Below are 15,555 nucleotides of genomic sequence, written 5' to 3' on the forward strand. Positions count from 1 at the left end.
AGGGTATTTCTAGCATATTTTTGGAAGCAGTTACCTCATGGGATTTTTAACCTTTGCAGGTAGATTTTCACACTGACAGCCTACTCACGACAAAATGCTAACAGGGAAAATACTAACACCATTTACCATACCAGTCTTGAAGCTTGTCAAATTGTGTACTCTAGATCAGTATGTACGCAAAGTGACAGCACAGTTCATAAAGGGGGAAGAGAATGAGATTGAATTACAAAAGTCCTCTTACAAGCATATTTGTTTTCAGGTTTTGTTTGGTTTTATAAAATAAATCTAAACACCAACCTTCAGGAGGTGCACAACTCACCTGCATCTTACAAACCTCTCTAATAACTAGTCCAGTTAGTAGTACATTTTTGTTAATTAGACAAACTTCTTGCAATAGTTTGGCAGATTATCAGTTTTGAGATAATCAGCGCTGACACACATTTCAGGCCTGTGCATTATAAAACAGCCAGATTTATTCTGTATCCTATTAGCGTTATGCCTCAAGAGTAGATGTTTTGAAGTGAATGCTCACTGTTTTAAGGGATAACTGAAGCAGAAATTGTTCTGATTCACCTACGTTAGTGGCTTGCTTTCTTACGCTTGAAGAATTTTCTCAGAATAAATAGTTCTTCAGCTAGAATACCAAATATTTGTAAAACGAATCAATTTCATTGAGAATCAGTCTCTCAAGCAGCAAGTCGTTTGTGAACTTACATAAATCCTTATCAACAGCCAATTTAGAATTTTGAATCCTCTCTTCGTTTAATTTGTGTGGGCAAACTTTAAAACCTCTATTTAAGACAAACGCTTCCTTTTAATACAACTTCTGCAATCAGAGATTTCCTTTGCATGCTAACAAAATTCTCATGCACTTCAATAAAAATAAGACCTAACTGGAGTGACATCCAGAATAACTGCCCTGACATCAAGATTTTTTTTTAAAAAAAAGTGAAATTAGTATAGTTAAAATGAGTGAAAAATTTAATCCACAGTAAGTCTGAACAAGCAGACTCTTTCAAGCAGGGTGAAGGATTTTACAAAGGAATGATTTTAGATGTGTATCTAGGACCCATCCAAAACAAAATTTTTTCACACAGTTTAGGATGCAGAACTGATGTCCATAATTTTCATCATTACAATTAATTAATAATCTTAATCACTGCAATAGCTACAATCTCTTTGGTTGTGACACCTTTTGAAGATCCTACAAGGCAAGCCAATGTTTAGGATGTGCAAGTATCTATTCTGGTATTTTTTACAGAGAAGTATTCATCTTACTTACCTAATAAGCTTATGTGATTAGTTCTGATACATTAGAAGACTAAATTACAGATATAGCAAGGATAAAATATACTATAGACACATAACAAAAATAATAGAAGAATGTTTTGTATTTAAGTGATAATGCCAATATTCAGAAATTACTGGAATTCATTCAGAATGGTTTATATGTGATAACTAAGTTTGCTAGTAATGCAAAAGATTACACAGAACCTAATAATAACTTAACATTCTACTCTGCTTTTTTAAAGTACTGGTTCTTCTAAAATGTTGTTATCTGAAGCTGGCTAGAAAACATTTTTATTTTCTCCTACAGTAAAAATTTGACTTTTCATTGATGAACACAAGCCTGGAGACACTGACACCTCTCTTCAATCATGCTAGCAGTGGAAGTAGGAATAGCAGCAACAGGAGCAATAGTAGCAATAATAGCATTGCAGCAGAGTTAAAACATTTAGCACTTTCAAGCTAGCAACTCTCTCTGCCTTAATGCAAGCAAGATTCTACAGCTCACAGACAATGCTGGTGCTCACCTCCTGAGTAGATCAGGGCACCACCAATTGTACTGGTTCTGTGGCCAACAATGTGTCCATTTCAGATTCTGGTACTGATTCACAAAGCCCTGAGTGGGAAAATGTCACGAGATCCCAAAGACTGTCTCTTCTTCAGGGACCCACCTTGGTAGCTACCATCACCAGGAACATTGCATTTATCAGAGCCCAGAGGCGCAGGCAAATGAACTTTGTTAAATGCAGGCCCAACTGGAACACCAAGAGAGGTCAGGAAGAGCCATACCCTATACCATCTTCAGATGACAATGTAGTAATATCTTTTCATACCTTTCCCCAAAGAAACAGAGGAGAAGAAAATCCATCATGCCTAGAAGCCAATGACTAAACCAAGATAAACAGGGAAATAAGCATTAAACTTGGAATTAGAAGCTCAGCATTACTTCTTGAGCAGGATGGAGAGTGAGCTGCCTTTAGAAAACTGGGGTTTTTTTTAATTATTTTGTGCAGACTTTTGATATTTAATTGATACATGCATTTAAAAGAATGTCAAATTTTGCTATGAATCAGCTTATTGTGACTTTATGTTCCATTGTCAAAGCTGAAAATTAACTCTGTATCATTGGAAGGCTTAGACAGGATACATGGACTGTTCCTAGCTCTTGCCACTAAAAAAACATCAGATATCCAATTTGTCACAACACTATGAGTGAAATAGTCTTCAAACTCGGACCTCCTAGTTTTAAAATCTACTTTAATCTGGTCCACATTAGGGAGAAAGTAGGAAATATTTTTGTGGCAGATTATTTCTCAGAAATTAAGGAACTTTACCAGCTCAGGAAATTTACCAATACCAAAAGTCTTTCCGAAACTGAGATAGCAGGCACAGTGCAGGTGAGGTCAAAGATGAATAATGAACATAATCTTGGCAGGGGCAGGGGAAGATAACAATTTAGTTTCTGTTTCTATAATGTATCTCTCCATAGAGATAACTACAAATGTAGCAGAACAATATAAAAGACCACATTTCCTTGTACTGATGTTAAATCAGTAGAGTGAATTCTGAAAGTGCAGTGAATTTCCTTATTTCAGTGCTCTTTGGTTTGTAAAAAAATTGCTTTTGAGAAAAAAATTACAAACCAAATAGCACTATAAGGAAATGTTATATTCACCGTACAGAAAAATTCACTAAGACACAAAGCTAGCAAAAACTCACTAATATTAAACAGACAGTCATCCTGCTGTCCACTGATACAGAGAGTTAGGATATTAAAACATTGTCACAACACTTTATTCTGATTTATACTACTTTCTTTTAGATCTCTGAAATGCTTGAATTTAAATTTATTTTTAATTAAATATTTGACACAAGCCATTAAAGTTATTCTTGATTATGGGGAAAAGTTTGAAACGAGAAAATAAATGTTATCAATTCCTGCTATTTCCTCATGCTTTCTATGCTACATGCCAAGAAGATATTACTTCACAGACTTATTTCCTTCAGGTAATACATGTATTGTTTTATCTGTTTCAAAATAAACACACATGAATTGCATATTTTCCCTTTGGTTTTCACACTTATGTGAAAGTACACCTCCTGCAAAATAAAACATTGTGCATCTAAAAAGTATTAGAAAGTTTATTCTATTTTCTTTACACTGTCACTTTATCTCTACTCCTCCACATGACTGTCTCATCTAGCACTATCATAAGAAACAAGTATTTTAATCTCCTAACAAAATCGTGTGAATAAAAGAATAACACCCCTTTTTTGCTGCAATCCAACTGAAAAACATGAAAATGAGCTGACCAAAGTTTTTGCATAATTTGTTGTTCAATGATTTCATGTGACAGTATTTCTGTGCACCTGAAGAAAACATTTAACCCCACCTCAGCCTGATGATATACCTTATATGTTTATTTACTTTACCTAATTATAGAACTTCCAACATCCATTCAAAATCTCAGATTTTTTGTATAGTTTTGCTAGGAATTATTATTTCTCTCTGTGCACTCTGTTTTTCTCTGAATTATATATCTTTCTGTATGATTATTTCTGTTTCTAGCAATACTCAAAAATGATAAAAAGTATGCTATAAATATATATACTTATCACATACGTAAGTTGTATATAACGCAATAATACAATAGAATACAATAGAATATATTACTTATAAGTAGAGCATCCACTTTAATGCTTTTAACCAAATTGTTATCAGCTGTTACAAACTCTGATTCTTGTGAGCTATCCTGCTTTTTCACATTTTTAAATTCTGATAAGGCTTTACTGGCTCACTGCAAAACTACATCAAAAAGTTACGTCCTCATGTAGGTTTTGTAATGACTGTATTTCCCAGGGATCCTTTCAATACCACCTCACCAGGCACTGCATATTTTGTCAGTGAACTGTTGCTCTGCATCAGCACTCTGCTATCTTTTCCTGTGAAATTGGTTTGAGGAATGCATGTGGAGAAGGAAAGAAGGAAGATTTTCCATAGTGGTAATTACCAGCTGTATAAGAGAAAGATATGGAAAACTCCCCTCCAAAGGTGTCTTCTAGATCCCCGAAATGTAAATGGTTAGATCCGCTATGAGAGACTTACATCTCTTTGAAAAATTAGGTTTTGTGTTACAACCATTATTATATTATCCTTATAAATGTCCAGTACTTTATGACCCGCAGTAATCTTGTGCCTTAACATCATTCAGAGGAAATACATAGAAGTCTGTGCTCGATCTCAGAAAGAGTTAGTTCAATTGTTAGAATTATATCCCAAAATGAGTTTCCTGAAAAGGTCTTCCTTGCTTTGCTTCTAAGTAGTAATTTCTGGTGAAAGATATTCTCAGTCTAATTCTCAAAACAGGCTATTCTCTGAATTCCTTCATTCATTAGAGTTTATGTTCTGCCACAGCTTTTATATCCCTCCTATTGAGCACAAAAGTTTTGCATCACTGCTTTGAAAACTTCAAAGTACACATTTTTTTTTTTTTTTTTTAATGGAATTGGCTTTGGAATTGGCAGAAGTTTGTTCATTTATATTTTAGCAATACCTGTCTCTTGCACTGCTATGGCTTTGGGTTTTCCTGTTATTATTCTTGCTGTTGTTTTTATCAGCATTACTATATATTAGAGAGAAACATTAATTGAACGTCTCACAGTTACTTACAAAATCACCTATTTTCATTTGGAAAACATCAGCACTTGTGAGATATGATCCCCCTTTTCCCTTACCAGTGTATTTCAACAGGTTCCAATATAACAGAAGCACAGAAGAGTTGCAGTTGGAAGGAATCTCTGGGAATTGTGTGGTCCACCTCCCTTGCTCAAAGCAGGGTTAACTAAAGTAGGGTGCTCTAGGCTGTGTCCCGACAGGTGTTGAGTATCTCCAAGAATGGAGACTAAACAATCTCTCTGGACAACATCTTCAGCGACTGACCATCCCCACAGTAAAAAAACCTTTTTCTTATGTCTAAACAGAATTTCTTCTATCTCAGTTTGTGTTCATTGACTCCTCTCCTTTCACTGGACACCACTGAGAAGAATCTGTCCCTGTTTTCCTTAATCCCTCTCATCAGATATTTATACAACTGGATATACAGTCCCCTAGTCTTCTCTTCTGCAGGCTGAACAGGGTCAGCTCTTGCAGCCCCTTCTCATATGAGAGATGCTCCAGTCCCTTAACCATCTGTGTTGCCCTTCATTGGACTCGCTCCAGTAGCTCTGTATCTCCTGTACTGGGGAGCACAGACCTTCCCAGAGGACAGAGTACTCCAGGTGTGGCCTCACCAGGGCTCAGTAGTGGGGAAGGATCACCTCCCTCGACCTGCTGGCGATGCTCTGTCTAATGCAGCCCAGGATGCCAGTGATCACCTTTGCCACAAGCGCACATTGCTGGCTCATGATCAGCTTGTCCACCAAGACCTTCAACTCTGCAGCGCTGCTTGCCAGCAGGTCAGTCTCCAGCCTGTACTAGTGTATGGGGTTATTCCTCCCTAGGTGCAGGACTTTGCACTTCATTCTATTGAACTTAATGAGGTTTCTGTTGGCTCATTTTCCAGCCTGTGTAGGTGCATCTGGATGGCAGAGCAACCATTTGGTACTATCAGGCACTCCTTTCAGTTTTGTATCATCAGCAAACTTGCTGAGGTTGCACTCTGCCCGATCACCCAGGTCATTAATGAAGATGTTAAACAGTATTGGCCCAAGTACTGATCCCATACCACTAGTGACTGGCCCCCTGCTGGATTTGGGACAGTGGTAACAACCCTCTGAGTCTGGCTGTTCAGCTAGTTTTCAGAGGAATAGAACTAACTGTTCTCTCAGTTCATTTATGTAGCCTGTACTTAAAGATGCCTTGGTTTCACTTATATGCATATGCATGAGTTTCACTCAGTTTTCATTACGTGCAGCAGCTAAGCTGGTTATTTGGGAATCTGACTGTCCATTTCATGCATGCTATCATTATAAAGAATTCTAATTGAAACTCATCCTACATCAATCCTTAAAACAACTCAACCTGAACTTTTTCCACTCACAAAGAAACAACTATTCACAAAGGCTATATTTCTTTTCTCTGAATCAGTCTTTCATCTTTTATGAAACTCTCTCCTCTTGCTCTTTATTTTCTTATTTTCCTCACTCTTATCAAAGATTTGATCAAAAGACTTTTGTACAGCCAAGCAAATTGTATCATCTCCTTCCTCTTTCAATTACTACTTGATAAACTTTATCAAAGAATTCAAATAAGTTAATGAAATATGAATAAATCTAAGTTAAACCATATTTTTAAATCCCGTTTTCAGCAACTTTAGTCCAACCCTCCACCCCAAATACAGTCTATAGATCCTCTAATGAAAAACATAGTACTACGTTACCAACTTTCTCATTCCTTAGTACTATAAGCAGTTTGCAGTAAGGGCTAGTATCATAGCTCCAATTACTGATTTCACAATGGATTTGGTACAATATAGCATTGTTGTTGTAATTTTTAAATTGTTCTATATAAGAAAACAACCCAAAAAAAGCGGACACAAGGGAAGGCTATCATTTATGCTGTCTGTCAGTCTGTCATACATCTATCTCTTCTTCATTGCTGTCTCTTCCTTTTTTTATATGAGAACTTTTACTTATCTTTCCAATCTCAACTTTACTAGTAAGGAGCAATGCATGGGGAAAAGCAACATCCATGCTTTCCCATAACAAATGGGACCTAGAATGGAAAATTCTAAGGCGGCTGTCTTTAAAAAAAGGGTATTTCATCCTCATTATTTGTTCCATTTTATTTTAGTCATAAGCATAATCTTTTTTAGCATGGTATGTGTAGTACCACTTACTTGACTATGTAAAATAAATAATGTATAGAAAGCAACATTGAAGTTTAATGCTATTTATTTCTGCAAAATAAGTACATTTGGATGTTTTCCCCAAAAGTCTAGTGACTACTCCTTTCCCTTTCTAGTGTGTTCCAATGTAGCTCTTAATTAAAATTCACTTGCTGAGGGTACATCGCGCAGGTTACTCATTCACATTCACTCTTACCTGTTTAAGATTAGGCCTAAATTATTTTAGTGCGTGGTACACTGAAATTAGATATTATGCAAAGACATTGTAAAGCACTCTAAGGTCTCTGCTGTTACATTTTTTAAGGACTAACTATAAAGCTCTAGATTCCACTATTTACAATAGAAATTTACTTAGTTCAAAATGTTAACTCAATAGCAAAAGCAGGTACATTAATCAAAAATGATCTGTTGCCTTTATAAAATATGTATGTGTTACTAATGCTAGTAGTATAGTGGTAGACCAGATTCCATTTTAATCAGGAAATGAAATAGATGAAAGCAGAGGGAAACCACTAACGTCAATGGCACTTTTTAAAGGTAAAACCTGTATTGCATCATCTAGTAAAGATGGAATACACCAAAAGGAAAAAAAAATAGTAAAAGAATAAGAGAAAGAATACACATAAAGTAGTTCATGTTCTGGATCAAAATCACTGCTGCCTTTGAAAGACTGTATCACTAACAGCACTTAACATAACTGGATATACTGATCCAGCTTGAGGTTTCTTTTGTTTGCTTGGTTGAGTTTCTTAATTCTAAGCTTTTGTGCAGAAAATAAGATCCTGTAATAAAAATTATAACTTAAATGCATATTTATTTAAATTGTTTTCTGAATTGTGCCTGCCTCATGTAAAAATATTTATCTGGGACTACTTAGTCAAAACATTTCTTGACTGTAGCATGTCTGAGGCCATGGAATTTCATCAGATTTGACTGAGGCCTTTTGAATGTACCAGAAATATTTATCATACCTTTATTTGGAAATTTGCCTATTAAAAGGCCAGATGTACACCTTGATAATCAACAGCTAATAGGTAGCAGTCAGATGTAAGTTAAATTTGGCATACTTAATGTGTAACTCACAAATACAAGGTTAATAGTACATACAAGAGGCAAGAAAGAATTCCTCAGATAAAACTATACTAGTGTTATCTTCTGAGATACACGAAACATGATACAGAAATGGGACAGACTAGACATATAACGGCTGAAAATGTTTCTAGGTAACTTGACAGCCTTCTACCACATACAGAAAAATGTGGTAAATTTATATAGATAAAATCACATAAACATGTACGGTTTTGTTTTTGTTTCATGGAATTAGAGAAGTTACATACACACACAAAACTTGCCTTTATTCAAAACTGGTTAAAAAAAAGCTGGTATTGAAAAGAACCTAATGTCCCAAGACAGTGTTTCTTGTATTAAATATTAATCCTTTCCTTTCTAAGCTTTTCCTTAAAATTATGCACCAAATGTGTTATTTACCTATCTCAGAAGCAGCCACCGTGATGTTGTACTGAGGTGTTTCCTCTCTGTCAAAGACCTTGGCAGTCTTAATGGTCCCAGTGCTAGCATCAATAGTGAAATACCTATCTTCTTCTGTGTTATGATCAATGAAATATCTGTAAAGAAATAAAACAGTACATATATTTGTTGAGCTATATATCATCCAAAATAACAGAAATCTACATAAGAATATTATTTGTAAGCTTTTAAAAACCTTAGAAATTAAAAAAGCACCTTAAGAAAAATTCCATATTATCAAGGCACCTAAAACAACTCTTTCATTTCCTTCACGATGTTACTTGATTTTTTTGACAGAAAACAAGGCTTCCTCCGTAAGTCAGAAAGACAAAAACTGCCAGCAGATATTTTACACAATAACATACACTTATGTTAAAATTAAGATAGTACTTAATTTTTTTTGACAAAAAATATAAAATGGAAAGGTAAAAGAAAACAGAAAGAGGTAACTCTTCTATTAATTATTCGCTTGTCATTGCAAACCAGCATGCTCAATGCTGGTACCTGCAGTGAAGTATGTCTTCCTAACATGATCTTTGAAACATGACGAAATGAACCATTATGAAGATGAACGTTATGGGGATTGGTTGCAGAAACAGCAGATTGACAGAGCTGTAATTGACCTAAGACCAGAAGCAGAACTAAGCCTGCTTAACCCCCTTGGCTTCTTGGCACCTTGCCTGGCAGAGAAAGTAAAAACCTTGAAGTGGGTAATGGAAGCCAACTGAGGGAATACAAAAGAAGAGATTGACAAGACTTTTTTTTTCCCCCTCAAAGCCTAAATCATTTACGATAGCTTTTAACAAACAAAGCAATTATAGACTTCTATCAAGCCTTCTTTGCTAACTTCAGACTTGATAGAAAAATAAGGAAAAAGATGCCAAGTCTTTTATATACCATAATTGTTTTTCATGATAATTTGTCAGCCATGCTTTCATTTGCTTAAGTTTTTAATATATGGAAGCTATATATAGGCCAAAATGATTTGTTTGTCTCAATTCCTATTTATACATCACCAAAAATGTAATTGCCAACTAATAAATAGAGTGGTGCTCAAAAAGGCTGCAAAGCTCAAAACAATTAAAATAACTTCAGTTTTATTTCTCTCACAATGCACTTATTTAGACTATTTGTGGAAAGGAAAAACAAACAAACAAGTGAACATTTCATTGATGCATTAAAGTAAAATGTGACTTGTGAAAAAGCAAAGGAAATGGAGCGCTAAAGGAGGAAGCAGCAATTTGAGTGAGTCACCCTAACTGTTCAGAGGATAAGACACAGTGGATAAGACAGCTAGGATGTGATGATTTCGTTTATATTGTCTTTACTTAAGAGGATCTGAACCCCCCTCTCCCACATGCAAGAACCATTGTACATTTGCCTTATAATATGCTGGTTTGGGTTGTGGCACTCAAGACCTTTTGACACTCTCAGTATCCTCAAGAATCAGAGAGCTATAGTTCAGGAACTAGAATTAAAAGCTGTTAAAACTAGGCTAGAAAATCTTTTCTTCCTGCTTTCTTTCTTTCCTTCTTTCCTCTTAATATCCTTAAGAGTGAAACTGCTCCCATGGGAGAAACTGAGGAAAAGACTTCATATTCTGAGACTGAGAGATGGCAGACCACAGTGCCTATCCATTCTAAGTTTCTTTGGATTTAGCTCACTGTCTTCTATCTGAGCTACAGTCAGAACCTATGTGTGGCTCATTGACTACCAACATGTGAGAACACTTTATTCCTCACTGTCACAGAAATGTTTAGAAAGATTGTGCTAGTACTCATGGAAAAGTTGCATCTCGTATACACACAGCTAGCACTACCTTTTACTAGATTTAATGCAACCTTGGAGCCAGCGGGAGCTCAACCTCTAAAAGTGCGTAAAGCTGTAGTGCTTTTCAAAGAATTGTTTTGAAATTTGAACTATGTTCAGAAAATGCACCCCTCAGTGGAGAAGTCCTTTCATGCCTTATGCCTTATGTCTAGAAGCGTAGGAAAGCTGAGTTATGACAATTTTTGGAGCATGTTGACTGTATAACTATTAAAGGGAGAAACAGTGAACATCTGACAGTGTTGGGTGAGATGGAGAGTGCACATATACACAAACATCTTTATATGATGAACTGGAATACTGACAGAGAAATCTGAGGAAGCATAATGGTCCCTCAAATAATTTTCCTGGAGACCTTAAAAGAAACCTTTACTGATATAGCTTACACCCAGATTTGCAACGATAAAAAATAATTCCTTCTCTCTTACTATGGCCTTGTTATTCTTGACTCTAGAGCTGTCCTGATAATGACAAGAATTATTTGCTAAAAAATATGCTTCACTGACCTGTCCTTATGGAACACATAGACCCAATCCAAAGCAATTTATAAGACTAGAGTCTTGCCCTGCAAACATTTATTGCTGCAGACACTGATTACTTACTACCAAAAGCAGGCAGAGTGACTACTTTGTGAGTCAGTCTTGTGCTAATCACAGAACCATAAGAAAATAGGGCTGTTTAGCATTTGCCTACAGAAGTTTAAAATTAGACAGAATTTCAAAGTGCACTTAAACAAGAAAAAAATTTAAAATCTTAAGATCACTCTCCCTCTGATTCACAATTATGACATATTATTACCTCTTCCTCCCTGAGTAAACCGCAGAAACAAAAAAGACAAATATCTGCCCCTATATATGAAACTTATGTAGAAAAACAGACTGAAGTTTGATTCTGTTATGAATTGTGGCTACCCAACACTTCGTTTTCATATAATAAAGGATTGTCTTAGTTATTGGAATATGAACAGCTTTTTCTATATCAGTTATTTAAATGCATTCTATAGAAGCTTAAAGCTCTCAATTTAAAGGACTCAGTCTTGGATGAATAATTTTAATTGTACTTTTAATGTCATTCATGAAAATAAAGTGGTCCTGAGGTAATGAATTTTACTAACACTTGTTTCTAGTGATACTAGAAAAATGAAAAATGTTTCTAATTTATCCATAGTAGCACTCTTGTACTCTCTTTTTGTACTGACTTTTGCATATAGTTACAGACATATTAAAACATACAGAGTCCTTGGTCATGAAAAAAAATAAAAGTGTAGCCATTTCTTATGCTTTCACATTATTACCATGTTAAGTTTTCCTCCATTACTCCAGATTCTTCCATAGAACTACTTTTTCTATTAACATCTAAAGCAGCCATTTGCACTGCTAAGGTTCCCAACTTTTGTGTGCATCTGAATAAATAGCTATGGAAGATATTCCTCCATAGTAAAAGAACTGTAAATAGAAATACTAGTCTGAAGTATTGCTTCCAAGTGCCCTGAAAATATTTTTTACAACTCTGTACCACTTGTATTAAGAAGGTCTATTAGTATAGCTACTCATTTTTGTCACACATAACAGTAAGAACAAATTTCATTGTATTTACAAAGCAAAAAACATTTTAATCTTAATAAATATTGGTTATTGATTTATATACAGGATGAGAATAGAAAGCTGGTATATTCCTGAATATACTATTTTTCAGAGCCAATTGCGCTTGACTTAGGCTTCTGAATGTATCCAGTCTAGACAACAAACTGTTTACTTCTGGAGGATAACAGTAGCAACAAAGATAGCCATACCTTTCTCCCCTTCCTTACCCCAACCTCTCCTGAACTGCTTTTCAGTGTTTATGCAAAAGGCTACAGTATGGATTTTTAATTTCAAAGAATTACTCCAAAAGTGAATCTCCACCTTAATTCAATTTACTTCTTCTTCTCACTCATGTAGATTAAATTCATTTAAAAATGAGTTTACAATATTCACTGTAGATATTATTTACAGACATTTACTCATGACAATGCTATGTGAATTAGTATACCTTTAGCTATTAAATAAGCACATCTGAGTTGCATGGAACATGTTAATAAAGAGACTTAATAAGGAGACATGCTTAGGTAAACAGTTCTCTGTAAACTGCTTACCTCCAAATCAGTAAGAGAAACCAATCTTAAAAAAAAAAAAAAAAAAAAAAAAAAAAAAAAAAGGCAAAAAAAAGCAAAAAAAAGCATCATGAATGTAGAAAACACTATCTAAAGAGAGTCTGAACGAAATTAAATACCAAAATTCAACGTTGCTAGCACTAGGAAATGCAACAGATTATGCAACCGTTTTATTAGGTGGAATCTGTCAGAAGGGCATTACCAGTTTCCAAGCATGTCTATCTGTCTACTGTTGACCCTCCTTCCATTTCTGTGGCTTCCCTCCTCACTTGCTGTCTGTTAGCAAAGCGGTAGTTTGGTAGGACAGATATTACCACAATTCATACGGAGAACTAAAAATATTTGTGTGAATTAGGAAATGAAGAAAAATCTATGTGCAGGACAGGCTGTAGAATTCTCAGAAAGAAGCTCTAGATGTATACGGTAGTGTACAGTAGTAAACTAGTCAGGCTCTAAACATATAATAGAGAATGTTGGACATAAAGGTTTTAGAACATGCTAAAGGAGTTTAGGAACATTAATGATTTCCAGATCTTTCAGGTGGGCTTCTGAAGCTAAAATCCAAAAGCATTTTCAGAATCTCTGTTCCTAACTTACTGAAAGTCTTGAGATAATACTAGCATCAGTTTCTCTCTCTATCAAGTGATATAGCTTGCTCATTACAGTTCCAGCACGTCTCTCACCAGTCATTTTGTTTTAATGGTAAGCCTTGATTTTGAATTTTAACTAGTATTTGGACTTTTTCCTTTTTTTAGTCTATTTTTGAACAAATCTTTATCTTATTCTTTTACTATCCTATTGTTATTTTATTTGAAATCTACAAGTAAGAACTCCTTTGCAAATTTCCACCTTTCATACAAAATCACCAGTCTTAGTGAACTTCCAAAACCACACCCCAGCCAGATCTGGATTTGCAGGTCACAGTACTTCTTTGAGCTGTTGTATCAACATACATGTAAATAGTTAGCCCTCTAACAACAAAAGAAAATGATTACGAAGAACTACATAAAAAAGATCATATGTCTACCAAGGGAAGAGGATACTCTGCCAGACTGATCAGTTATACCATCTAAAGACCACCTATTAGAAATCAAATATCATTTTAAGGAAGTCTGTCTAGTTAAAAAATATTTGGAGAGAGCTTGGAGAAGGTAGTATCTCTCAGGTTACCATTCCATCTTTCCTTTCTTTTTTCCCAGATAAGTGTAACTTGACTTTGAAGAGACTATTGTTTTTCTCAGGGTGCTTGCAGGAATTCAGTTAGCTATGCCATTTCCACTGAGCTAGCTTTGAGGCTGTCTGCCTGCTGGCATCCACCAGCTGATCAGCAGCACCGCACCATCTGCCCTACAGGACCTGGGTCACCTCTCCTGCTGAAATGTAAGCTCAGCAGAAGTGGCAGGGCCTCCCCTCTCCTCGTCACAACAAACAGAGAGGTGGCTGATCTCAGGAGGCAAGGGACAGCTGAAGCACCTCTGCCTCCCAGCAATGCCTCCAAGCAGCCACTGCTACTGCTTTGCAGCTCACGTAGAAGCTGGCATCACGTTCCTGTTCTCATTCCTATGCCAGATCATTGCTGGCACACTGCACACTTTTGACACTGGGAAATGGAATGCACTTCATTTGAAGGAAATGAGCCATTTCTGTACATCCATCTTTTCAAGCTGATGATTTCTGTCAACATGCGTTAAAGTCATGTTCATCTTTCTTAGCTAATTCTGCCAGTAACACAGGCTAAGAACATCCGAGACCCTTAGAGGCACAAATCAGAAGTCAAAGGAACATAAAGATTTTCTTTTTTTCCTGACTTTATGAATCTCTTCAGAGGATTACAGTTGTCTAACTGCATTTTAAATAGATGTGTTGATGGCAGAACTGTTATACTAAGGTTGCTTTTTATTCAGATAAATTAACATTCTGATTCCAATGCTGTGAAGAAATAAAGTGCAGTCACCGTTATATGAGAACCCTTTTATTCCCAAAAGGTTTACCAGCTAAATAATGGTATTTTGCTTACATATTATTCACGCTTTTTGACATATTCACAAAAGGAAAGACTAAACTAAATAAAAATAAGGTTCATAGATTTATATCTATTTATTGGTGTTGAATGGTCTTCTCAAAAGACTATCTTACAGAGATTTCTTCGGATATAAAGGCAGATTCTTAATACCGTAAAAGAATTTTAATTACTGGAGGCACTCTTAAGTCAGTGGAAATTATAGAAACATAAAGATGATGTCTTTGAATGAAAAATCAGGCTCTTAAGTCACTATGGAACGATGACCTGTCAATTTTTCTCTCGGAGTGCTAAAGGAGGGATGGAGGTGTTTCTGGTTGTTGTGAGATCTTCACCATCCTCAACTGGATGCTTACTAGCTAGAACAGCTGTCAGAACAGCTTACTAGTTCCTGCATATAGAGATGGACATTTTTGTTAGGCAAATGTGTTTTGGAGATGGCAACAGCACCATTGTATGGGAGTGTGGGAGGTCTGGGACACATAGCTTTGAGTAGAACCAAAAATAATTGGAGGCCTCAGGGGAGAAAATCAGCAACACATCTCCTATCTCAACCTTGTTAAAAAAAAAAAAAAAAAAAAAAAAAAAAAGTATTAAAATGACTATGACTAGAAGATAGACAGAGAATCAGAAAAGAAATTGGCAAAAAAAATTCCCCCATCTCCAGCCACTCAGTACAGGGTGTTTTGTACAGAATATCAGAAATGGGGGGAAAGAATACCAGAAGAATAAAGAGAGCAAATGAACAAAAAAAGAGGTGAGATGAAGAAAGAGGGTTCAGCCTCTCTCTGCTACCTATGAGCCAGTTACATACCCTGGGAAGATTTAGTGTGTCTACGTAGGTATTGATCACACAGTTATGACAGTATTATGCTTCGAGCGTCTAAGCGCAGTGG

At 35.8% G+C, this 15,555-nt stretch overlaps 1 protein-coding gene across 4 annotated transcripts in view; it reads right to left on the reverse strand.

Moving 5' to 3' along the window:
* CDH18 (cadherin 18) overlaps positions 1-15,555 on the reverse strand; it is a 168,823-nt gene that overhangs the window by 24,676 nt on the left and 128,592 nt on the right. For all 4 annotated transcript variants that reach the window (XM_062567997.1, XM_062567996.1, XM_062567999.1 and 1 more), the window contains one exon: positions 8,622-8,758. In XM_062567997.1, the coding sequence (XP_062423981.1) occupies positions 8,622-8,758 (137 nt within the window). The remainder of the gene's footprint in view (positions 1-8,621; positions 8,759-15,555) is intronic.

The sequence above is a fragment of the Rhea pennata genome, chromosome 2 (assembly GCF_028389875.1).
Source record: "Rhea pennata isolate bPtePen1 chromosome 2, bPtePen1.pri, whole genome shotgun sequence".
Taxonomy (NCBI): Eukaryota; Metazoa; Chordata; class Aves; order Rheiformes; family Rheidae; genus Rhea; species Rhea pennata.